General features: G+C 38.8%; 1 protein-coding gene across 2 annotated transcripts; it reads right to left on the bottom strand.

The window, feature by feature from the left end:
• Positions 1-4,119: 4,119 nt before the first annotated feature.
• STEAP2 (STEAP2 metalloreductase) lies at positions 4,120-23,838 on the bottom strand. Of its 2 annotated transcripts, none has more exons than XM_009085932.4 (5): positions 23,773-23,838; positions 18,741-19,262; positions 16,566-17,093; positions 14,774-14,938; positions 4,120-8,565 (listed from the first exon to the last, which is right to left on the bottom strand). In XM_009085932.4, exons 2-5 carry the CDS (start codon positions 19,230-19,232, stop codon positions 8,281-8,283), a joined length of 1,470 nt encoding a protein of 489 aa, XP_009084180.1. In that variant the 5' UTR covers positions 19,233-19,262; positions 23,773-23,838; the 3' UTR covers positions 4,120-8,280. The 2 variants fall into 2 exon arrangements, with proteins under 2 accessions (XP_009084180.1, XP_018764937.1); XM_018909392.3 differs by lacking the exon at positions 23,773-23,838 and adding an exon at positions 23,328-23,404.
• Positions 23,839-25,642: the final 1,804 nt, after the last annotated feature.

Here is a 25,642-nt window from a genome sequence, read left to right as displayed (position 1 = left end):
GAAAAGAAGTGATTGGTAACAATAAAGAAAGACAACTTTATGGCTCCAACTATAACCCAAACAGTCCTTATTTTCATTTTTCCCAGCTTGCATGCTACACCTCTCCCATTTCATACTTGCCTTCTGCAAAAATAAGGTGCATCTCACATTTAGTACTCACATATGCTATAGAGTTCTCTTCCCATCAAAGGGAAAATACACACTATTGTGTATTTGTGTACACACAAAAATACCCATGCACACTCTGCATTTAGTAGAAATTCATCCTGTAGGCAACTCCAAAATGATGGCAAAATTATAGCCTAGCATAGCATAGGACTCTGAATTTAGAAAATGCAATGGCCCCTTTAATATCCATGGCATGCTGAGCTGTGATCATAGAACACAGGTCATACAAAGGCAGGACCTGTTTATGAAGTGCCCTCACATGATGTGACAGTGCAGTTGCCAGCCTAGGAGCTGATGTTTGACACTCTTCATCCGTCCATGTGCACACATCTCTCCATTACTATAATCACTTTACGTATTTGGCACTTCCGTCTTCTACTTAAATATTTGTTTCTATGAACATTCTGTTTTTTATTAGCTTATATTGGACGGAACAAGATTTTCTATTAAGCACCTGAGATTAAAAGTGCTGACAACGCTTATATGTCTCCAGGCATTAGCTGAAAAAGCTGGATTTTATGTATATATCTATTTTTTCTCTTGGTGGCCAAATAGATAGGAACTGAAGTTGTATGTATTCAAAGTTTTAAAGCTTATATTAAAAAACCTGCTTACACTTATTTCTATTGTAGCCTAAGCGATTTCAAGTTTGGTTGCTCCATGTTTTGAATGAAAAATGTATAGAGAATATACCTTAATTGGGAAACTTAGTCTGTAAATTATAAGCTTAAGTCACATGGCACTTGTTGGCTCACTGTTCCAAAGATCATATTGCAAAGCTCCATTTGCTCACTGTGCACCTTCTTCAAAATGAAGCTTTTAAAACTTAGGATGAAAGCTACATTATGCAAGTTTGACTACAGGGATTCTGCTGCTCTTGGTAAACGGCAAATGCCCATCCTCAAAATCATGCACTCAACTGTTATAATATTTACTCAAAAGTTAATAAACTCCAAACAGGCTCCTATTGTATTTTTATCATATCTACCTCTTCCATTGGTGATGAAAATATTCAAGACACCAAGGCCTTACTTATGAGAGTATTGAATTTTAAATCTTACAAATGCTAAGAAATATGTAAAAAACATGAACTTGATGTAAAGAGGATTTCTGTTTTGTCTGAGGACAAACTAATTTGGTGTGAAGACACAGTTCAGCAAACTCTGTTCTTGAGGTAAAACTTAAATTTCATAAAACCACAGCACTCTGTGTGTAGGACGCAGCTGTGTATTAGAGGATCAAGGTTACGTATCCAGGTCTGCCATTAATCTCCTGTTGACTTGGCTGAGTGAATTATTTCCTCTAGCACTCAGTATTCCCTATTTTACAAAGCTTTTAAGGGACTATTATTCAGTATATACCTTTCATGTGCTGCAATGCAATGGGGGTCTTCAGCTCCTAGTCAAGTGATGTCCTTTTCTTGGCTATATTCAACATGCAAATTCTGTCCAAAGCCACCTGCCCTCTTTATCAAATTTGACACTGAGGTCTTTAAAGTACAGACAGTCTGGTGACTCCTTGACTTCCTTTTAATTCTTTTTTTTCTTTTTTTTTGTTTTCTTTTTTCTTTTTTTTTTTTTTGTCTGTCCTGACAGACCTTCTATGTTTGATAGTCACAGAATAAAAGGAAAAAACCTTTGAAGTGGCTGGCAGTAGACTCAGCCTTAAACCCATCAAGTCAACAGGGCTTCCAACATCTGGATTTACCATCAAAATACAGTGCAGAGGTCATGGAGTGATATGGAATTGAGGGGAATTTTCACACTGATCTTTATTACTGTAAGGAAACACAGTAAATCACAGGACACAGAACTTATACTCTTGTACAGTACAAAGTAAGCCTGGAGAAGGGTGTTAAGTCTGGGGCCCCAGCTGCTAGCATAATATCAACATTCAGTAAAACAAGCACTGAGATATAGAAAAATGGAGAGATTAAAAAAATAGAAGCCAAGAAAAAAAAGACTTTAAGGTCCAAAATGTTACCATTAGGTTAGGCATGGCACAAACCAATATTAAATGTTCTGAATTTTAAAAACACCTATATTTCATTTGGAGTGTGGGAAGGCTATGTAACCTAATGTGAAAGCAACAGAAATGCTGCTAGATCCACTGATCCATGCATCTTTACTTCTCTGAACTCAGAACAGTTTATGCTGCTGATGACAGTTAAGCAGCATTATACCCTCATGTATTGTTTTGCTCTTGTGCTGGCATAAGCATCTTAGAAAAAAGTTATGTATTTCCAAAAGAAGGACTGCAAAGTGCTTCACCTGTTTGTTTCATTTGAAGACTAATTCTATTTCATACACACAGGACACTTGGCAAACATACTGGTGCCTAGCAATCTCATTCATGGCCAAACTGTTTGTTGAATGAAAAGTGGACTGAATATTTGCTGATAGTACTGTATCTGAAAGCTGTAATCCAGACATTGGAAAAGAAATAAACTGTCCTTTAGAATATTTTTATGAACTCACACTCAGATTTTATGTCTCAGAGAAAATGTTGATCAGAGCACCCATATATTAGAAAGAAACACAAGCTAAATTTTATTCTGCATAAGCACAGAAGAAAAAGCAAAATACCTTACACTGATTTTTTATTGATTTTTGTGTAAAACACAGTCTGTGGAAAAATAGATAAGAGCATTACTAATAATTTATAATAGCCCTGTTCAGAGAGATAGCACAGTCTGACAAACACAACTACAAAGAGAAGATTACACATGGGAGACATATTATGCTTACTGTAAGACACTGCCAAGGCATGAGAAACAATATATAATGACAGAGATCGTTGTTCAAGACAGTTAAATGTGTCACTTATTTTAAAGGCTGTAATCTAATTAATTCAAGCAGTATCATATGGTGATACAATATCAGTACTGCAACATTATTCATTATATTGACAGAAAATAGTACAGGATGAACAGCCAAGAAATCAAAACCTTGTGTATTAAGAGATGCACTGTCTGCAAGGAACTATGCATATGCATTCATTACCACTGCATATGTGAAAATACTACACTGAAAAATTCAATCTATCTAATTTTTATACACCTGATAAAGCTAACTTTCAGAGGAAAGCTGTTTCCTAACTGTATTCATACCTGTGAAATTTATTACCACTGGGGAACTCATTGCCTTATATTAATTAACTATTTCCATTAATGCCAGTTGGGTAGCTAATCCCATACAGACATAAACATAGAGACACACAATTTTATAGGCAATTCATGCCAAATAAAAATATTCTTGGCACCTCATATAATTTACAATGTTGGAACAAAAAATTAAATGTGGTAAAAGTTCACAGTAACCATTACCACAAGCTAAAGAACTTGCAAAACAATTACAAAATAATTAATCTCTAAATAACTCAAAAACTCTAAATAATGCAAGAACATCGGCACTTAATTAACTTGTACATAGTTGCAACAGTTAACAGAATTTTAAGATAAAATTAAAGACACATGGAACCTATGACAGAACTCTTGTTTTAGACAATGTCAAGAAAGAACACCTTAATATCCATGGAAAACAAATAACCTGTTGATAAAAACATAGAATTTTCCATTTTATAATATGATTCTGTACGATTCTGTATCACATATCAAGCTCTATTTTTTATACTGTACAATAATTAAGAGAACTTAGGCTTATTTAATTACTTATTTTCATTAGGCAATTAAGCAATTTTTATAAGGCTACACAAAAATATAGCTTACACTTATAGCAGACTATTCCCCAAAATATCTATTTATTCTCCTAAGTAACTAAGATGTCTACATGAATTTAGTTGTTTACATTTAGGCAATCTAAATGAAACAATTAGCCTCAGGTATTTTTCCAATGAGAAGTCTATGGTGAGTTTATGTGTTTGGTCACATGAATAAAGATCCCTTGTGGGATGAAACATATGCTGGATATAAAGTTTGCTAAATGTATGAGCATTGTTTACCTTCAGGCTTAACAGTGTTTTGTTAGAATGAATTGGTCCTTAAAGAACACTACAAAATATTAAATAACAAGTCAACATGCTCTTCCAGTTAGAAGTAAATACATGGCCTAACAGGACTAAATATGTCATTTTTGTAGCACAAATATTTCACAAAATGTCTTCACATAGTTGATCTAAAAATACTGTCTATTTATTAATACTTTAATATTTCAACCTTTCAAGTAACATATAAAGTTAAAACACATTTTTAATTTTCTACACACAATTTGAAAATAGGAATGACTCATCATTACTCTCTCCAGACATCTTTGGCAGTTTAAAATTTTGCAATATTGTCATTGTTGAAGAAATTTAATGATGAAGTAACTTTTTGCATAGGAAAGAGGGCCAATACATTTCTGCATATACTGTCAGTGGATTCATTACAGTACAATATCTATGGACTTTGACAGTATTTTTCAGTTAGTACAATATCATAGTTCTGCAACATTATCACTATTGCATCAAAATAATTAAATAATTGTAGGGAACATGAATGTTAACTACATAATCCACAGAAATGTAAAACTACCATAAAATAATAGCAGCGTATTTAATTTTCAAATGTAGTCAGATTGTCAATGGTAATACTTTCTGCCTAAATCTGTTCAGAGGTATGAAATTCTACTCTCAGTTATACCAGCCCATTCTAGTGATTTTAATTAGGTTTCATGTGCAGGACTGGGGTAGAACGTAGAGTGGTATTTATCCCATTAAAATTATCCAAGATTTGATATGTTTGTTCTAAGATTTTAGACGTTAATTTTATGTAAAGGAATGAAGCGCAATGCTTCAACCTTGTTTGGTTTCACTCTGCAATAGTGAAACAGGAAACAGTCCAGGACATTCAATTCTGCAAGCCTTTTAAGAAATGTACACCTTTTAGAATGCCATTACAGACAAAGTTAGGTTAGAAGTCATAATTGTTAATTGTTCTTCATTTTTATGTGAAAATCTCATTTGTAGTAGTTTAGGCTCCTGTCTGTCTCCAGCAACAACAGGGTTTTCTGTTAATGTCTAGAATGTTGGATAAAAAAGTATTGTACTTGTATATCACCACCAATCTCTGAAATAGCTGCATATTGGAGGAGGAACAATCAAATAAATACCCTGAAACAAACTTATTTGGTTTTGGAAAAAAGAAAGAATGCAAACATTTTTTAGTTTATTTGATATATTTACTGAACCTTTTTTCTGTTAAAAAAAACAAAATTATTGATTTCCAAGAGGCTGAGAAGTTGTGTTAGGAAAAAAAAATCACTGGACACTTGCTTTCTTTTTAGAAGCATCTACCACTTGTCAGCTACTGGAGACAAGACTCAAAGACCTTAGCCTGACCAATTATTGCTTTTCTTATAATTTATTTTTCAAAAAAATTGTGAAATAAAAATTAATTATGTTCTTTCCAATTGAATCCTCATTAAGGCTTAAAAGGGAGGATAAATCTGGGCTTTCCAACTACTTGAAATTGAAAATTTGTGAACTAAAATAAAGTATCAAATATCTGTTGACCCATGTAATAGTTGTTTTTTTCAAAAAATGTATTCACAAACCTCCATTTTCAAGGATCCACTGGTCTCTCATTCAATACAAAACATGTCTAAAGACATATAAAAATACTTTAATTCTGAAAAAACATCATGCAAGTATTTTATTTTTCATCTCTAGATTTGAACATGCTTAAAATGAAAGGAAGTTCAAGTGTTTCTCATTTTGCAACAAACCCAGAATATACACAGGCTTGATGTATATGTTTGGGGAATTTGGATACTAGAATAAAAATAAAATAGTTGTTGATATTTTGAATTTTAAATTAATTTAAGAACAACTAACATGAATTCTTTGAACTCTTAGGTTGGCATAATGGGGGCAGAGTTTGATTCTAGAATCTTCTTTTTCTGTGAAGCTGTTCATTTCATTACAAGCAGAGATAATGAGATTTATAGGACCAGTGATGTTTAAGGATTAATTCAAGCTTAATTCTATATATTTCTGATACATGATAGGCCAAATTCTTTCAAAGCAATAAATAATAAGAGAAGGCTCAGCTAAGAAAATCAGAGATTTTAAACAGTGCAAATATAGATATGAAAAAATATAATTTAATACAAGAAAAATAGAACCAAATACACAATCTGATTCACTGAAATAGAAGTTCTGCTAATTAAGCAGTAGCAGCCTGAAGGTATGAGTTGAGTTTGGTTGTTTTGTTAGAGAAGAGTAATTACTACTGACACAGCAGTAGTAATAGGTAATTGTGAACATTATTTAGAATCTGACAGCAAAAGTGAATGTCAAGGTTTAGAGATTTTTAAGTATAATAATAATAATTTGGTTTCTCACAACTTCAGGCATATCCCAGAGACATTTGTAAAAGTTAGACCTTTATATAAAAATAGAAGATTGGATTTGCACAAAAAGATACTAAGAATTTAAGACACATTCTGGGAAATTCATATATAATAACTGAAACTCCAGTGTAGACACATACAGAACATGATTATTGTGATGCTTCCAATATATTGGAAGTTTCACAGTGAAAATGGATTTTTATTGTTGCTGAATTCTCAGCTTTTATTTTTGTTTTAAAATATCTCCACATATTTCAAAGTCATTAAAAAATCAAAAACTAGTTTACACACGTATCTTTCTATAAATGTATAGCACTGTTTTGAATCTTCAGTATATGATGTATGGAAATAAAAAGATGCCAAAGGTCTAAAATTCTACTTAATACTTTGAAAAGAAAAAAGACAGTTTAGTACAATACCCTTTGCTTACAAGATGTACAGTCACACCATAACTGAGGCCAAGTTTGCATATTCCAATCATGTAATGGCGTAAAACCACACAAATAAATATACTGTACATGTGCAATACACTTGACCATGTGCAAGGTGCTGCACCTGGGCTGGGGTAGCCCCCAGTATCCACACAGGCTGGGGATGAAGGGATTGAGAGCAGCCCTGCCCAGAGAGTCCTGGGGGTGCTGCTGGGTGAGAGGCTGGACATGACCCAGCCATGTGCACTCACAGTCCAGAGAGCCAAACGTGTCCTGGGCTGCACCAAGAGCAGCGTGGGCAGCAGGGCAGGGAGGTTTTGTCCCTCTGCTCTGCTCTGGGGAGAGAGATCCCACCTGGAACATGGCACCCAGCTCTGGAAGGACATGGAGCTGTTGGAGTCCAGAGCAGGGGCACCGAGATGTCAGAGGGCTGGGGAGCCTCTCCTGGGAGGAAAGGTGGAGAGAATCTGGTTTGTGCAGCCTGGAAGGGATGGCTTAGGGGTGACCTAATTGCAGCTTTCCAGTTCCTGAAGGGAGTCTGCAAGAGAGCTGGAGAGGGCAATGGCATGTAGTGACAGGGCAAGGGGGAATGGCTATAAATGAAATGAGAGTCAGTTTAGATTGGGTTTAGATTTAAAGTTTTGGAGGAAATTCTTTACTGTGAGGGTGGTGAGGCACTAGCACAGGTTGTCCAGAGAAGTTGTTTATGCCCCATCCCTGGAAGTGTTCAAGGCTAGGGTGGATGGGGCTTTGAGTAACTTGGTCTGGTGAAAGTTGTCAAGGCCCATGACAGGGGCATTGGAACTTAATGATCTTTAAGGTCCCTTCCAACTCAAACCATTCTGTGATTCTGTGAGCATTACAAATTAATTTGTTTCAAACCCTAGTTATTTCTTAAATAATTTACTTTATATTTTGAACTCACTAGCCCAGAAATGTGGTTTTAATAGAAGAAACACTGCCCAGAAAATGTCATATAGTAAAGAGCACTCTGACACATATGCTCTAAGTCAAAAAAATATCCGTAAAGCCTGGTTCTAATATAATACTATTGTGATATAACTGTGCAAAGGAACATTAATTTTTTATTTATTTCATAATCATCTGCCTTCTGTAATACAAAAGAAAAATATTTTTGTAGTTATCAGAAGTAGTTGTCTTCTAGTTATAGACTTCTCATAGCTTGGTTAAGAGCTTGTACTATATGTCAAGCAAGAGACTTTACAAAGACTCCTACTTAACTAAACTCCTAAAAATGCAAGTTTATTTGACATAGACAAAAAAATCAAAAATCAAAGCCCAAACATGTACAACAGTGTTAACAAATATCATCACATTACAGTTATCCTTTCTGGAGAAAGATGTGGAACAGACCCACTTACTTCTTCTATAACATGGCTTTTCTCCCATCCTCTTCGGATTCTCCTCAGTTTCCTACTTACACATGGCAAAAGTAAGATGATCTTACCTACAATTACAATGGAAGGCAGAACAAGGGCAAGAACAAAATTTGGTGGTGTATAAAATCTGTAATACTCTTCTTCAAAAGCTCTCTTCCATCCATAAATCAGTACATGGAAAGTACTTATAAGCAGAGCAATGTATCCAAGTGTAGACTGTGAAGAAAGAGAAAAAAGGAGAAAAAAATATATAATAGCACTTGGTCCTTCACCTGACAGCTCTGATACATTATTTGGACTATTTTAACATTTCTATTAGACATCAAGTTAAAATCTCTTACCTACTCACTACATTAAGTTAGCAATATATGGTTTTAAGTTACCATTCTGAAATTTACTGACTGAACTGAGCACTGATTTACAGAGTACCTCTGCTAACATCTACAGGCCTTAGTCAAAGCTGAAATGATGTCTGCCCAAATTCTAAGTAATGGAAGCCAACTTCAGGATAGGTATGCCAATAAGAAACAATTCCAGAGTAGTTACTAGAACAGCATCCATTGTGATTGGAAATTAAGTTTCCTATTTCTTAATTATGAGGATAGATCACTTCCAAGATTCCTTATTATGGAACAATGCAATTCTATTGGAAGAGATTTGGGTCTAAACTTGCATATTTTTATCAGTTTGAGATCCACAGCTTACTTCTGCCTCACAAAGGCCTACATCCACTTGTCTGATGTTAGCATAAACCATCCCATTCCTTCTCCTTCAGTTGTTGCTGACTGGTTAATGGGAATATCTGAACTGCAGGGCTTGGCCATAATAGCACAAAGCAGTGCTGCTGTCTGCCATAAACCGACAGTGCTGGGTAAAAGGTCAAAGAGAGGGTTCCCACAGCAGCCTGCAGAGGAAGGACCTCTCAGCACATAAATCTAGAGCTTGGCACGGAATGTGGTGATAACAGGGTTCACTCAGCAATTCTGTGAATCCACCTTTTTAAGGACCCTGTAGCTGTAATGCTTCGTAGACTTGACAATGCATCAACTTAACTTTCCCGAACCATGATAAAAGAGGATTACTGTGCTTTGACTTCTGGTGATGATCAAATGAAGAAAAACTCTTTCTGGCCAAAACTGATGTAATAACTAACTTGGCTGGGAAACATTTGTAGAAAATCATTGAAACAGAGAACAAGCATTAAGAAAGGTAACTGAACAAGGTATGGTCTAATTCTAGCAAACAGACAAGCAAAGAAAAATGCAGCCTAAGAGTCTATAATAGGTAGTGAAATAATTAGTTCCTTCTACTTCAAGATTGAGCAGCTTCTAAAGCAAGAAAAAAGTCTGAGCTTATACTATTTGCAAGGATTCACAGGTATAATGGTATAAAAGGAAAATATTTCTGTTAATTTCTTGGTTTTGTTGCCCTGTTTTTTGACTTCCTGATATTTATGTAGCTTTTTTACCAATGGTTTCAGGGCCATCTTGTTAATCTTTAGATATGCTGCATACTTTTCCTTAAAAAAAAAAATTGTTTCCAAAACATCCCATAGTAAAGAGAACATTTAGACAAACACTTGATATGAAAATAGCGTATGTGGTATCTGAATGGAACTTCTGGTGAGAAATTTGGACAGCAAACAATACGATCAAACCTGATGTTTTTATAGGTTGTTGCAGATTTTTGTTGGCATGACTGTCCTGAATTCATTGTTATATTACTGGCAGCAGGGAGAAGGGCACAAGTGAATCATATTCCACACTTCTTCATCAGGATTACTGATGAGAAATACAACAATTCTTGAAAAAAGAAACAGAAGGGAGATATATACATTCATTTCCAATTATTTTATTTTAGTGCTTATTTTAGTTCCATTTGCAAGCTTTAGTTTTGAGACATCTATATATGTCTATCTAATGGTCAAAATGGAAGCTAGGAAATACATCCAGTATATTTTAAACTAACAACAAAAGGACAAGAAAAACATACGATGCACTTTTATTATGTTCTTTTTTTTCCTTGCCCTGTGAAGAGTCTCCATATGCTTCTCTGAAGTGTTGGTAGAGCATAGGCACAATTTCAACCACACATCTTAAAAACTAACAAAGACATTGCTATAGCTTCTGTCAGCTACTAATGTCAGCTACATTAGTACAGTGGTAATTAAGAGCCCATTCAACTGGGCTCTTAATTACCACTACCAGGCTCCAGATGATAATTCCTTTAAGAGCAAAGGACTTCTGAAAGCAGCAAGAAGAAATATTGTTTCTTCACTGGTAAATTCACATTGAACAGTACCGTGAGCAACAAAATCAGTTGTAATTCCTGGCAACCCTCTGCCTGGGCTTTAGTATGGCTGCTGGGAAAAGTGGAAGAGTATCTTTGGCTGCTTTGTTTTCTTATCTTCCATAATACTATGTTTCCTGAAAGCTGAGTAATGGATTAGCACATTTCCTATGGACTCCCAAATCTTTTAGCTTTTCTCTAAGTCCTCCTTGTTTTTTTTTTCTTTTCCTTCCTGATCAAAGTCAGCTTTTACCCAATACAGGAGATTTCCAACCAAGGCTACTGATAAATTGGACAAGCTGGTATTGTTTAAGAAAGGAACCAACAAAACTTGATGGAGCAGGAAAGATGAAAGAGAAAAACCCCTAAAATGTTACCAGCAAGATGTACGTATTTAGTGACAAAACTGTGCTGTGGGGTAAATCTGCTTCAGGAATTTCTACATTCACAATGGTCAAGTAGCTCCAAGCAATTTATATTTACAACAGATATTTTCCAAATTCAACATTTATGCAAGATATACTTCAGATTCTCTGTGTAACAGGCTATAGCTAAACTTAAAACTACTGTTTGTAGTAACTTCTGACTGCTATCTTACCCATAAACTTGGTAAATACTCAGGCCTCAGTCTACCTTACTCTGGAGAAAAAGTATCCTATTCTTGTTGGAGAACTAAGGCAAGGCAGCCTTCCCTCAAAGTGTATGCATGAGAAATATTTTACTCACACTGCCACTACTGAGAAATCAGTTTCCTACCACTCAAATGGCAGATTTGTATTGTTTTTTGCTAAAAAACATGAAGCTCAGCTTTCAGAAACGGTCTGCCCTGTCCACTGCCACTTTAAATGATGGGGTTAGAAGTCTTAAACTGAAAAACAAAAGCAGCAGTCATTTAAGTTTGCATTTCGTATTTACAGTTTAACTTTTCTCACTAGCCTGAAGGACCCAGTGCAGGATAGCTTGCAGACAACATTCTCCATTTCCTTGTATTTTATGTGAACAGTCAAGGACTGGTTTCAATAAATGTCTTTTTTTTCTGTTTACAGTGTGTTGGTTTAAGCTGTTTATTCTGCCTGCTCTGACAAAATATGAATTATTTTGTATTTCTTGCCCATGTCTTCCATTGCTCGTTATCCAAATATATTTAGATGAGAAAAAGAAGAATACTGAAGTGGCATTTAAGAAAATTGATGCATAAGTTTATCAGCCCCAGCTTTCTTCCCTGCTGCTTTTCTCAGTAAACTTCAGCTCTGGGTTACGTTAACGTGAGCACAAAGTTTCACACTAAGTTTCAGTCATCTAGGATCTCCTCCTGAGAAAACTCCTAATCGCTGTCTCATTCTGTGATTCCTCTATCTGGATGTTATGAGTGTTTCTCTCCAAATCATGATGAAGTAATAAGACCTTTGTTTTATGCAGTGGTCAACTCTACTGTAGCAATTGCTCTTTTCTGCTGGTTTCTTAGCTCCTTCTAGGACTGACACAGTAATTTCCTTTTGCAATATTAAACTTTCTCATATCTCACTTTTGTTCATATGCATACTATGAGTGAAGCCTGCACTACCTGTCCTCTCAAAGTCCTTTTCCCTTGATGAAGCAGGCTGGAATTTTTGGAGCTGCTGACACCTGTGTTTGAAACCAGGCTAGGTAAGATGGAGGCATCTCCAAAAGAATTTGGGATATCAAAGACAGCAATTACTTCTGTGCAAAACTGTTGACAAGCGGTGTTTCTTTAGAGTATTAGGAAGACTGTGTTTGAAGACTGTGTGAACTGCTGTAGGTTGGGGAGATGCTGCTTAGGGCTTGTTCTACTGGAACAAGGCTAGTCTATACAGTACATTTTAATAAACTCAGATTTTCCTAGCAGGATTCAAGACTACGTTCTTGTGGTAAAACTATTTAGAAGAGGCCACACCCTTATTTTGATGAAACTGTATTCACTAAGATGAGCAAGCAAGAATGTGTTGTTCTCAGTGGGAAGTGCTGAGCTGGGACACTGTCTGAGTGTGCTGACCAACTGATTCTTCATCTGTCAGATGTGAAACAAGTCCAGCAGCTATTGTGGAAAATCATCTGAGATTCAGGACTAAAGCAAGAGACATACTTCTTTACCCAACTGAAAAGCAGCAATGGAAAGATAGGTTAGTAGTTCTGCTATTCATCCCCCAACACAGAAAAGATTGAGAAATTTAAGTTTAATTTTCCTTCACTGAACTGAACTTCAGTAGAAGAAAAACATAAAAGTAAGAGTAAGTATTATAATGTTTTATCTGTTCTCCTTGCATACTGGGGAGAGTGAAACAGATACAAAAATACAGATTCCTTTTACTCTAGTAAGCAATCACTGAAAGTCTGTTTTCTGATTGAAGAAAGCAATAAGATTTTTTCTGACAAGTAACTAAATGGAGAATAACTTACATCCTGAGAATTAATGACAAAGTAAATACTCATTAACTTTAAGGAAATTTTTAGTAGTTCAATACTTTTGTGATTAAGAATTGCAAATGAGCATAGTTCATTACCAACACCAGTTATGTTCTGCACATAATACAGTATGAACTGTAACACACATCCCGAGCAAACAACTTATTCCCAAGCAAGTTCCTGAAAATACTGAGGGTCATTAAAGTTCATAATTATTTAGATTTGGAACTATTTTGACTTAATTTACAGTGGAAATAAATACAGTAAATATGCAGTTGTAGAAAAATCATAGTGATTATTGTGTGGGTTTTGACTCAATCACAAAAGCCTGAAATTTCAAAATCTGAGTAAGGAAAAATAAGACAAAAATGCTGGTTTTGTGGCTGGAAGTTATTACTGGACAAAGGCATCATGTCACTCACAAGTGAATACATATTTTCCTTTTTGCACTAATGTTTTGTATCACCCAACAGCAGTACTATTATCCCCACACAGAGAACTCCAGATGGGCAGAGATATTGTAACAATACACTTGAGTATTTAGTCTCTCTGAAGGCTCAAAGCCATGACTGTGAATAAACAGTTCTATCAGGGTAACTCCACTTTGAAAAACTTTTCAGCAAACTTTTTGTAGGTCTACATGCAGTTTTCCAGTGACAGAAATAAGAAGTAAAAGAAAAGGCATCACAGACAGACGTCAAACAACTACAGCCTTTGAAGTGTTCCCCACCACTCTCTTTAAAATGTCTGTAAATTAGGAAGCACAACCCAAGCCCTGAACTTTAAAGTCAGTGCCCACATTCTGAAGTGAAATAGGACTCAGAATTAGGCAATCTAGTAGGCTAAGCTGAAAAAAATGTTAATCAGAAATGACTGAGCTAAGACTACAGTTTTAAAGCCAAAGTCAGAAAACAAAACATAACAAACCCAAAAACTGTGCACACTTAGGAATTTTCACCCGAGTGAATCCTAATAAAATTTCTTATACCTGACTGCTGCCTAGAACTACTGGCACTGACATGTCAGAGCAAGCATTGAGCTGTTCATTAAAGCCCATGTTTTTCAGTATTTTATGCTAGTTAGATTTGCATGTTCTAGGTATTTACCTGAGGAAGGAAGGCAGCAGATGATGTGCCAGGGCCTTGAAAAGCCTCTGGTTTTAATAAGCAGAGCTCAGTATTTTACTAGTGGGTATTTTCAGCTAATGGGAATAAATGCAGTTGAGAGCTGTGTCAAGTCCCACAGCGGATGAGAAGTAAAACTTAATCAATGGCTGTTGAAGGGCTGTGCAATAAAAATCTTGCAGGGCAAATTAAGTCTTCAATTTTAATAGCTGTGTGCACCTACCTAAACAAGTATCTCATCAGTATCACTGCATTTAGCAGGATTGTCCAAATTTATCTAATTTAAATTTAGGAAGAAGTTCTAAGAACAGAAAACCAATAGATTAGTGAACATTTGGTTCTAGCTATATTGGTTACTTAAGATCAAGAAGTGTAAAATAAAAAGTCCTGTTCTACACTCATGAAATGCTTAATGTGCCTTCATGGTAACATATTTGCTGAGTGATTGCTGTTTTATTGAATTACCAGAGACAGAGGGAAAAAGGCTCTGGTCACATTGCAATGAGCTTTTGTTTATGATCTTGATCATGACTGTGATCAAGGAATTCTTGTTAACACTAAAACCCCCTCATTAAAATGTAACACACCTGAATAAAACTGAACTCCCTCCAGTTTAAGGCACTGTTTACTGAAGGGATGGAAGTTACTGCAAGCAAAGAAAGCAATCCAAGACTCATTATTCCAAAGGAGATATACATTTCAATTCGCCACACTTCTTCCTCATTCCAAGAATTTTCAATATTCGCATGAACCTGATGAAAGAGCAAAAAGGATGAACTTTATTCTAAAGAATATTAAAAATACCAACAGAAGCTATTTTGCTAACTTAAAGTTCACAGTCACAGGACAACTATAAAATGCGGTCAAATATTTCAGAGGTTTCCTCATGCCTTGAAGAAAAACAACTATTTCCTTACTGCTGGTATTGGCTTTTGCTAGATTAAAAATATGTAAAACATGGAAATTTTAGATGAAATGCTAAAAGAAAATGTAACATTATATACCATTTACAACAATACTGTTATAAAATCAGGTAGTTCTGCACATTCTTATACACTGTAGAACAGGAGCTGTGTTCTTCAGACTCTGCAACCTTAAAGTCTGTAACATAAGTTAGATAAACCTGCAATTTCTTTTTAGTTTAGAAATTAGAGTTTAGATTTTTAAATTACATTTAGAAATAGCTTAGCATCATTTCCTTCAGCTTTTCTATTCTGAGTCCAGGCTTGCTTCTCTCTTTCACTAGATGGTTCTTGCTGGAGGGTTTTACCAGAAAAAAGAAACAATTCAGGACCTTAACAACTAAGAAACTTAGATATTGAATTTTTTTTCCCCTTCCAGGTTAACTATTGCAATATGACGTGTCTTGAAAAAGGTGCACCAGAAATATTAGCAAGTGAAAGTTTTACAGTATCATTAAAACTAAGATAATTTCTTAGTAGAAATACCAGTGAATCCTTTAGCATTACTAGTTTTAAGTGTGAATTACGGTTTCTTGCTGCCTATTACAGTTTTGCCCTTTTCCTAAGTTCAGTTTTTGATGCTAGCTGTTTTAGAGTTTGTGATACTCCCTGTTAATTTGTTACATTTGATTTTACTTCCTTTGGTTTTCCTTTCTGTTCTATCACTTCTCTCTTTCCTATAGATTTTATGTGGTGAATGGCAATGCTGTTTTTTTGGGCAATGCTGCTTTTCTGCCCCTTTAAAGGTTACAATAAGCTGTCTCACAGACAGACAGCAGCATCAGACCCTCTTCTAGGGGATGACAGATTTGTCAGAGAATGTTTCAGGGTTATGCAAGATCAACTGTTCCTGGAAACTATGAGTCAATTCCTATTGTCTGCAATAGATGATGTCCGCAGAATTTTAAAAGAATAAAATATTTTTAGCATTGGTCCAAAATATTACAAAATATCAGCATCCTCTTTTTTCCCTTTCTAGAACACAGAAGTATCTGTAAGCATGATTACAGTATCTCCCCTTATACTTTTCATATTTGTAAATACATTTATGATATACATACTTCCCCCATGTGTTAAGTATACATAGAAAGGAACATACTTCAGAATCTTCCTGCTTTTGCTTTTATCCTGTCTAGCCTACATTCTTCTTGTGTATAATGCTAGCAGGAATTTCAGTGGGACATGTCCTTGATTCCACCTACCACGCAAACTTGACTGCAAATTGACCCACAATGTGAGCAAAATGCACAGATATTGCTTTTATTTTCTTTATCTGGCACCACCTATGCCTAAGATAACCCATAACTTTTGTGCCTAAAGCAGTAGAACAGATTAAGAAAAACCCAATTATTGTATTCAGGAGCCATATGCACCCAGCCAAGGCATTTTTGGCTAATTGATCTAAAGACTGTCTCACCTGTTGATATGCCATGTTGAGGAACAAGTACCGCTCTGATCTCCTCATAGGCAAGCAGAGGCTGTACACCACGTGCACTGATGCAAAGAAAAAGCTGAGCAGTCCAAGCTGCTTTCGACACTGGAGCCAGTTGTCCAGCCAAGGAGGAAAGCGCCGGTACTTAGTGCCATAGTAAAGCTGATAAGCAGCTGCAATGAGTCCTGATAAATATACTAGAGAAAGCAAAGTGATAGCAACAATTGGCAGGGTCTTGTTCACAATCTCAATGGGAATCTTGTAAAAGTCACTCTGCTGATTTCTCATGTATGGATGGATGACATCTCTGACAAAGGAATAGATGAAGAAAAATGTTGCCAGGCTAATGGCAATGAGTACAGGCCCCTTCCACAGGGTGAACAGTCGCAGAGGCAGGTTTTCAATTTCCCTTGAAGATGACAATGCCCCCAAATCAATAGGAATGAAACTGAGCTGACGGGCAAGCTCAATAACTTGATGGCGGGCCTGAACATTGTTACTGCATATATAGACCTGTTGGGAGAGTCAAAGGAATTGTCTGTAGTCAGAGAAAAAGACTCAAAGGTAAACAAAAAACCAGCAAAATCCACCAAAAACCTTAAGGGCTTCAAAATCAAAACTACAACACGACTGCTAAAACTGTACACTTTATCCCAGCTCATATTGCCAACATGACAATAAAATCACATAAAAATCTAGCCAAAGTGCAAACATGCACATCGATTTAGCAACAGAGTAATCAAAACAAAATTGGCTTCTTCTTGGATTTAATAATGGGGAATGTCTTGGTAATCTGTACACTGAAACCTGTCACACTGAAATGTCTACAGGACTGAACTCACTTGAAGCTACAGCTAAAAGCATTTAAGAAAATCCAAAATCTCCCAAAAATACAGGAACCTTGAACAATGACCCTTAAACAACTTTAGCATCCATAGACTGAGAAGCAACAAACTGTAATCTCTCCATGGATAACAATTTTAGCCTTATTTCACAACCCACATTTCCACAGATTTCAGATTTGAGTATTTTACAGAAAAGACAAAAACTAGCAGCCAAATAAGAACTTATTCTAAAGGCCAGTTTGTTACTCAGTGAAAGAAGTGTACTGCTACAAAGTACTTCAAGGTTCCATTAAAATTTACAATGGGCTATAGTTTGCCCAACACTATTTGCTGACCATCTGCATTGAAGCAAATATGATCAATTTTGACTGAAGTGAATTAGTATTGTGCTATTCTGAAAGGGGATAAAAGAAGTATGGTGAAGTTATTTTTTACATTCTGCTAATTCCATATCAATTGCATTCCATTTAAATCGACCTGAAGTGCCAGAAAACTGAATTTAGTCTCCAGCAGTCATGTTACATCAGTTATTTCTTATGTATTTCTCAGATTTCATAAAGCTGTGAAGGACTGTATGCTTGCACAGGCTTAAATCCTTTACATCACTTCAGCAAAACATGAAAAACATAAAGGTGCATTTTCTATAGCAGGATGGATTTCAGAACATTCTGGGAAGGACTTTGAACATGATGTTCCCAAGCAGCCCTGGATCAAATTAATAATCACTTAGAAACATATGTGCCTCCTTCTGTTCCCATATTTATGATTTGGGGGCACTCTAAAAGCTAGATAATTTCTTTCAATCACCTTGCTGCTACATTGAATGCAAGCACTTTTAGAACAGCTGATTCTCGACCTCTGGGATTGGGACCTGAAATTTCTGTGCATCTCTTTCAATAGTTCACCGCAATGCTACCACTAAAATACACTGGCAAAGACTGTCTCTACCCTTGTATAAAGCATAAGGAAACACATGAACGTATTTCCTATGGAAAACATTGACTCAACTCTTCTCTGTCTGCAGTCACCAAAAGGGCAGTTGTTTATTCTAAGCTAGTATTCACATTTCCTCCACAGTCTTTAAAGACAAACAGGCAACAGAGGGAAAAAACTGGACCACTTACTTTATTTGTCTTACAGTGGGATGAACTAAACTCTGAGGGTTTTATTGACTACTAAAACATAAGCTAAAGGTCCAACATTTTAGGCATGTTAACTCAGGGAATGTAAATCTCATGAGTTCTGACTGTTACATTCAGTTCCTGTCATTTTCACGTTACAAACAAGTGAAATTAATACAAATAAAAACATTTACCTGTCTGCTGGCATCTTTTGGTCCTAACTGTAGTGACCACGCTGAAATGACATTGAATCCTTTGACAATTAGGGAATCAGGAAAAAGTGATGCCAAATACTCTGCATTGGAGTCTGGATATTGGTCTACTCTTGTATTATTGCTGACATCAATCAGAATTTTACCAGCAAGTAAATGTTTGAGATCCCACAAAGAGGTGTAATGTTCTCTGTGTATGGCTACAAAAATGATGTTTGTTTTAGCTACTGCATCTTCATGGTGAGTGACATCAACCACATGGGGAAAGAAGTCAGCAGCATGTTTAGGGTTTCTGCTCCCTACGACCACGTGGTACCCACATCTGATAAGTCTGATTGTCAATGATTTGGCAAAGTCTCCACTTCCAATGATGCCTATTGTGACCTTACTGACATCCTTGATGCCATTGGCAGCATTTGGTAGAAAAGTTTCATTGAGATTCTTGGGACTTCCCATCATAGAGATTGATTCCATACTTCCAAGACACCAAACCTACAATGATTTCTGTAGGGGGAAAAAAAAATGAAAGAGAAGAAAAGAAAGAACAAAAGAAGGAAGAATCAGCATCATACAATTTTATGAGACCTCAAAATCCATTAACACCTCTGGAAGCAAAATCTTTGGTTCTAAGTGTCATATTATATTTTTTCCTTAATCAAGTATGTGCTAATAAATTTTGTCTTGCAATATGTCACCAATAGAAGGAGAAACAAGCAACATGAAGTACTTCAGCACTTCAATAATTGTTACTTAAGTGAACATCAGTTTTTTCATCTTCTATTTCTTATCTTCCACTGCCCTGGAATACTGGCCCACAATATAACCTTTGTACTCCTGAAAGTAATGGTAAATAGAATAGTGAGTAGAAACATATAAAGAAAATTGGAAAATAGTAGAATGTAGAGAGCACAGTGATCAGCATGAGATCAGTGAGTACATGGAACCTGAATTCCATTAAAAGTTTATGCAGGTTATTATTGCCATATCCTCTCCTGGCCATGAAGGAGGAGATGCAAAAGTCTCAAAGATGCAAATGTCATGACACCATGACAAACATCCATCTGACACACTCACCTGTCAGCCTGGAAAATGGGCTGCCCATGTGGATCCAATTGCAGAAACAACAAAGAAATTTATCAAGACCTAGTTGTGAGATCACTAATGACATTTCTAGGTCAGACTGCTTGGTCTGACCATGGATGTATAAGGATTAACTGTGGATGCAAGGGTAAATGATTCAAGGCCATGAGTCACAAATATGATTAACACAATTTTCTATCCAGGCAAGTAAAATAAATCCTGGAGACAAACACATGGGACAGCCCTCCATAGAAAGCTAATAGCAGGAAGAGACCAATTTCACCCAACAATAAAAGGGAAGATAATTTTAGGACTCAAATTCAGTGTAGTAAGGGATGTTTTGAAGAAGAACAGAAGCTAAGGCTCACAGGAAAATAAAATAAATACTGCTATATCCTTGGTCACAGAACTGCATTAAAGCTCTAGGAAAGACATTAAAAACTAACAAAACAATGCTCAGGAGGAAAGTCTGCACACAAAACCACAGTTACAACCTAGGTGGTTCTGCACTGCTGGTGGGGGTTGACCCTGGCTGGAGGCCAGGTGTCCAAAACGGTGCTGCTCTATCACTCCTCTACTCAGCTGGGCTGAGGAGAGAAATTACCACAAAAGGCTCATGAGTTGAGATAAGGACAGGGAGAGATCACTCACCAATTACCACCAGATGAAAACCAGACTCTATAACTGACTTTATTACCAATCAAAATAAGAGCAGGATAATGAGAAGTAAAACAAATCCTAAAGAAACACCTTCCCCTCACCCCAATAAGCTTCTTCCTGGGCTTAACTTTATTCCCAGTTCTCTGCCTCCTCTCCCTCTGCAGAACAGGGAGACATGGAATCAATGTTACGGTCAGTCCATCACACGCTGTTTCTGCTGCTGCTCTCCTCAGGGAGAGAAGTCCTTCTTCTGCACCAGCATGAGGATCCTCCCATAGTGGAATCCTCTACACACTTCTCCAGTGCGAGTCCTTCCCACAGGCTACAGTTCACAAACTCCTGCAGTGAGGGTCCCTTCCACAGAGTGCAATCCTTTGGGGACAGGCTGCTGCAGTGTGGGTCCTCATGGGGTCACAAGCCCTAACAGGAAACCTGTTCCAATGTGGGCTCCTCTCTCCACAGGTCCATGCCAGGAGCCTGCTCCACCCCTTCTCATGGGGTCACAGCCTCCTCTCAGGCATCCACCTACACTGGTGTGGGGCTCCTCCATGGGCTGCAGGTGGATCTCTGCTCTACCGTGAACCTCATGGGCTGCAGAGGGACGGCTGCAGGGGAATGTCTAATCCAGTGCTTAGGGCACCTCCTTCTTCTTCTTCACTGGCCTTGGTGTCTACATAAGTTGTTTCTCTCACATGTTCTCATCCTCTGTTCTGCAGCTGCAATTACTTTTTTCTCCCTTCTTACTTAGGTTACCTGAGAGGTAACAGCCATTGCTGATGGGCTGGGCCCTGGCGAGCCATGGTCCATCCCAGACCCAGCTGACACTGGCCCCATTAGACACAGGGCAGGATTCCTGCAGCTTCTCAGAGAAACCACCCCTACAGCACTCCTCCCCATCCTGCTACCAAAGTCTTGCCAGGCAAAGCCAATTTAATTGTAGGACAGGAATAAAGTCTGAAAATTAAGGAAGCAATGAGGAGAGGCAGGCTAAGGAGCAAAAAGAAACCACAAGGTTGCTGTCTTGGGAGCAATAAACAACAGACCACACAGAACCTTTTCCTGAGCTACCATCCAAGAGCTGATATGATGGTAATTAATCATCATAATAACTAGCCATTGGCTAGTAATACAGCATGTGTGGTGAACAACCTCACACAATTAAAAGCAGCTTTGTGTTTCAGAAATTAGAGGAAGCTACTAGAAGAACGTGCACTTTTTATTTCAGCTTTGACTAGAAGGTACAAACTCACCAAAACTGGACTCAGAGGAATATGTGAAAGTGACTACAAAGTTAGGATTCAAAGAAAAGATTCTAATAGTGAATTCTTCTAGCAGAGGCAGAACACCAAGACTTTTATGCATGCACTCAAAAAAATTGACTTTTTCCTCACCATGTGACCTGAAACATATTTAAAACATGACCAAACTACCAGTATTTCCTGTATCAGGATGGGTTTGCACCCAGGAACATGAGATTATCTAATGAGATAAGAGATGTAACTGGATATGACAGAACATGTAAGCTTTCACCATGTGATTACAGCAGTGATTACATTTCAGTTCTTACCACGTAACCAGAATGTGCTGCAAAACTTTGAGACTAAAAGGGAACCACTATAAGGAAATGGGCTAACAATACCACTTAACTATGCTGCAGGCTACTTTCAGTTTTAGTCCAAAGGATCCTGGGGAGAGTGGGCACACAGGACTTGGATGTGGTGAATTGCTCTGGTAAGCTGAATTTGGCCTGCTGGCCAAAGTTTCTCACTGCCTGTTCTAAGGAAAATACAGTGTGAGTAACAGAATCAAACTAACAGACTTCGTAAAACACCCTCAGGGAACAAGCTGACATGACTTAGACAAGTAACCTAAGAGATGTACAAGAGCAGAGTTACTGAAAGGGACTATATTAAATGCACAACTACAATTGAGAGGCAAGAGTGTATAACCGCAACATGAGAGCTTTCCTGACCTTGAAAAAATCACACAAGATTAAAAAAATAAAATGTTGTGTGCATGGCTAAGGAGCACTATAAAAAGAGAAAGGAACAGTGCCATCATGTAGGGATAAAATCAGAACACGGATGGTACAGAAGTGAGCTTCTAACTAGCAAAGAAGATAAATGGCAACAAGTTCCATAAATACAATAAAAAGACAAAAGACAGAAGGCAAGGTTTACAACTTCAGAGGAAAAGGAACAAGCTATAACTCAAACTATGTTAAACATCTTCTGTATTTCAGCCTTCAGCAGGAAAGTTAACTGTGAATAGGTATTTAAAGAAATTCCTTCTACAGGGAGACAGATGATGAGGTCAAAGTGGAAAAGGTAAGTTAAGAGTAGAGGATTAAAGTTAAAGATAAGATAAAGATTTTTCAAGTCAGCAGACAATTATGAAATCAGCCCTTGATGCTTAAAATGCTGACCAAAGTGACATCTTCAGAACTAAAGAGATGACAAGACAGGCAGACTAGCACATATTGCTTAAGGGAGGACGACTAAGGAAAACAAAGACTTGTTAGCCTAACTTCAGCCCCTGGACAGATTTTCCATCAAGTTATTGTGCAATCAATTGGTAAATAAATGGGAAGCAGATGATAAGAAGCAGCTGAGGTGGGTTGTTCAGGAAGAGATTTTATAAAAAATAATAAAAGTGACAAAGATTTGACATACGCTCTTAAATTAGCTAACAGAACATCACAGAGCTATGTCAGCCAGATGGTGACACGCGTGAAAAACTGCTTCTGGAAAAGTAACAACGGGAGGAGAAAACCGAACCAACGCAAGCCGGGCCACTGTACGTGTGACCCCCGCTCGGGCGGGCACTTACGGGGCGCGGGGTGAGGCGCGGGGCTGGCGGGAGGCCGGGCGCGGGCCGGTGCCCCCTGGGAGGGCTGGCGGGCGGCAGCGCGGTGCGGAGATCCAGCCCGGAGCAGCTCGGCGGGGCCCCGGTCCGGGCCGGCATCTCCAGCTGCAACGACAACACCGCCCGTGACAGGAGCGGCGGCCCCACCGCCCGCCGGGCACAGCCGGGGCAGCGCTGCCCGAACCGCCCGCCGCGGGGCGGGGGCTCGCCGGCCCCACCAGGTATCGGAGCGCCCCCGCGGCTGCCCGAGGCCGGGCCGCACCGCTCCGTGGGGCACCGGCACCGTCAGAGCCCGCCCGGAGACCGGGGCAGCCGCCGCGATGGACAGCAAGGAGAGCCCCAGGGGCGGCGGCTGCGCCAAGAAGCGCCCGGCAGGGATGGGGCCCGCCCCGGCCCCGGCGTCGCTCACCTCCGCCCGCCCGCCAGGAGCACCGCGCCGCCGCTGCTCCTCCTCGCACTCGGGCCCGCAGTGTCGGGCGGGCGGGGAGGCGGCGCCTCTCCTGCCGCTGTGACCCGCCTCCTGCGGCCGCTCCGCTACCGCCGCCACCGCGGCCGGGCCGCTCGGGGGGGGCGTGGGGGCCTTGGTGGGTGAGAGTTGATCAGGGGCCGGCAGAGTGTTCTTGCGGTCAGGAGGGCCGGTGGTATCTTGGGGTGCATCGGGAAGCGTGTGGCCAGTAGGTGGTCTTATCTCTGTATTCGGCCCTGGTGAGGCCACATCTGGAGTGCTGAGTCCATTCTGGGCTCATCAGTGCAAGAAAAACTGCTGGAGAGGGTCCAAGGGGCGCAACAACGATGATGAGGGATCTGGAGCATCTCTCTTCGAGGAGAGCATCTCTCTTCGAGGAGAGCATCTCTCTTCGAGGGAGCTTGGCCTCTTCAGAAGACTGACAGGGCTATCAATGCATAGAAATATCTCCAAGACAAGTGTCAAGAGGGCGGTGCCAGGTTCTTTTCAGTGGTGCCCAGCAACAGGACAAGGAGCAATTGCCATAAACCAAAACTCAAAAATTTCTACCTCAACATGAGGAAAAACTACTTCACATTGAGAGTGGCAGAGCACTAGCTGCCCAGGGAGGTTGTGGAGCCTGCTCCTGGAGAAATTCAAAACCCACCTGGATGCTTTCCTGTGTAACCTGCTCCAGGTTACTCTGCCTTGACAGGTGTTGGTTAGATGCTCTCCAGAGGTCTCTTCTAATCTCAGCAATTCTGTGCTTCTGTGTTTTTGTGATCTGTAACAGCACAGGGAGTTGGTATAGAGAAAGAGGGCTGTGGATAGTCCTGCCGTGCCCTCAGCTTTGCCCACTGTCACTGTGCTCCACCCCCTCTTGCCTGTGCAATACCCCCAGCACAGGCAGAGCTGGACCTGGGGGCTGCTGGCACAGGAGCAGCTGTGAGCGAGTGTCCTGTCCTCAGCAGGAACCTGTCACCAGCTGCCTCTCCTTATCCTCTCCTGGCAGAAGGGTACTGCTGCAACCTGTGCCAGCTGCAGGGCTGTGGAATTGTACCATCACATGTCACAGAATGGCAGGGTTGGAAGGGACCCTTAAAGGTCACAGAGTCCCAACACCCCTGAAATGAGCATGAACATTTTCCACTAGACCTGATTGTTCAGATCCAGCCATCCAGTCTGGATGTTTCCAATGATGGGGCACCACCACCTCTCTGGGCAACCTATTCCTGCATTTCACCACCTCTCTCATGGAAAATTAATTCTGAGGGTGTCCCTGCAGCCCAGAACAGCTTTCCAGGTTTGGTTAGTGGGGAGGTTGCTCCCTGTTTTTGCCGTGTACCCAGTATACTCTGTGTAAGTGGGAGCTGTGCTCTAATTTCAGTGTTACTCAAAATAAGAAACATGGATAAGCCACATAAAAGCAAAGATGAGCCCCAAGATCTGAATTCTATCTTATTTGAAATGGGAATTTCCAGTTGAAGAAAAATGGAGCTTTTCCCTGAAAAAGCATAGCTTCTGATTTTTGCATCTTCTGATTTACCTAATAAATTCTACCTTTCATTAAGCTATGCTGTGTATGTAACAAGGTATAATCCTAAATTCTTTGTTTTTAATGCATTTCTCACTGACCAATCCATGTGAAAATGTGTCTCTTGTGTTACAGTAAAAACTGATGAATGCACAGGTGATTGGAAAGAAGCCATATGATGACACTGAAACACTGAAGATGAGTTTTCATCTTTTGTGTGTGCATGCTGACTTGTTTCTGTAATGTATTAACTGAGGACTTCAGCAAAAGTAACCATGCAATCAATACAAACATTTGTTT

This window comes from Serinus canaria, chromosome 2 (assembly GCF_022539315.1).
Source record: "Serinus canaria isolate serCan28SL12 chromosome 2, serCan2020, whole genome shotgun sequence".
Classification (NCBI taxonomy): domain Eukaryota; kingdom Metazoa; phylum Chordata; class Aves; order Passeriformes; family Fringillidae; genus Serinus; species Serinus canaria.
Note: the sequence above shows the minus strand (reverse complement) of the source record. Positions and strands in the feature narration are given on the sequence as shown.

Coding starts and splice junctions, on each gene's coding strand:
- STEAP2 (XM_009085932.4), bottom strand. CDS start 19,232: ATGGAATCAATCTCTATGATGGGAAGTCCCAAGAATCTCAATGAAACT. Junction 17,094..18,740: donor CAAAAGATGCCAGCAGACAG/GTAAATGTTTTT, acceptor CTCTCCCAACAG/GTCTATATATGCAGTAACAA. Junction 8,566..14,773: donor GGGAGTTCAGTTTTATTCAG/GTGTGTTACATT, acceptor CTTTCTTCACAG/TCTACACTTGGATACATTGC.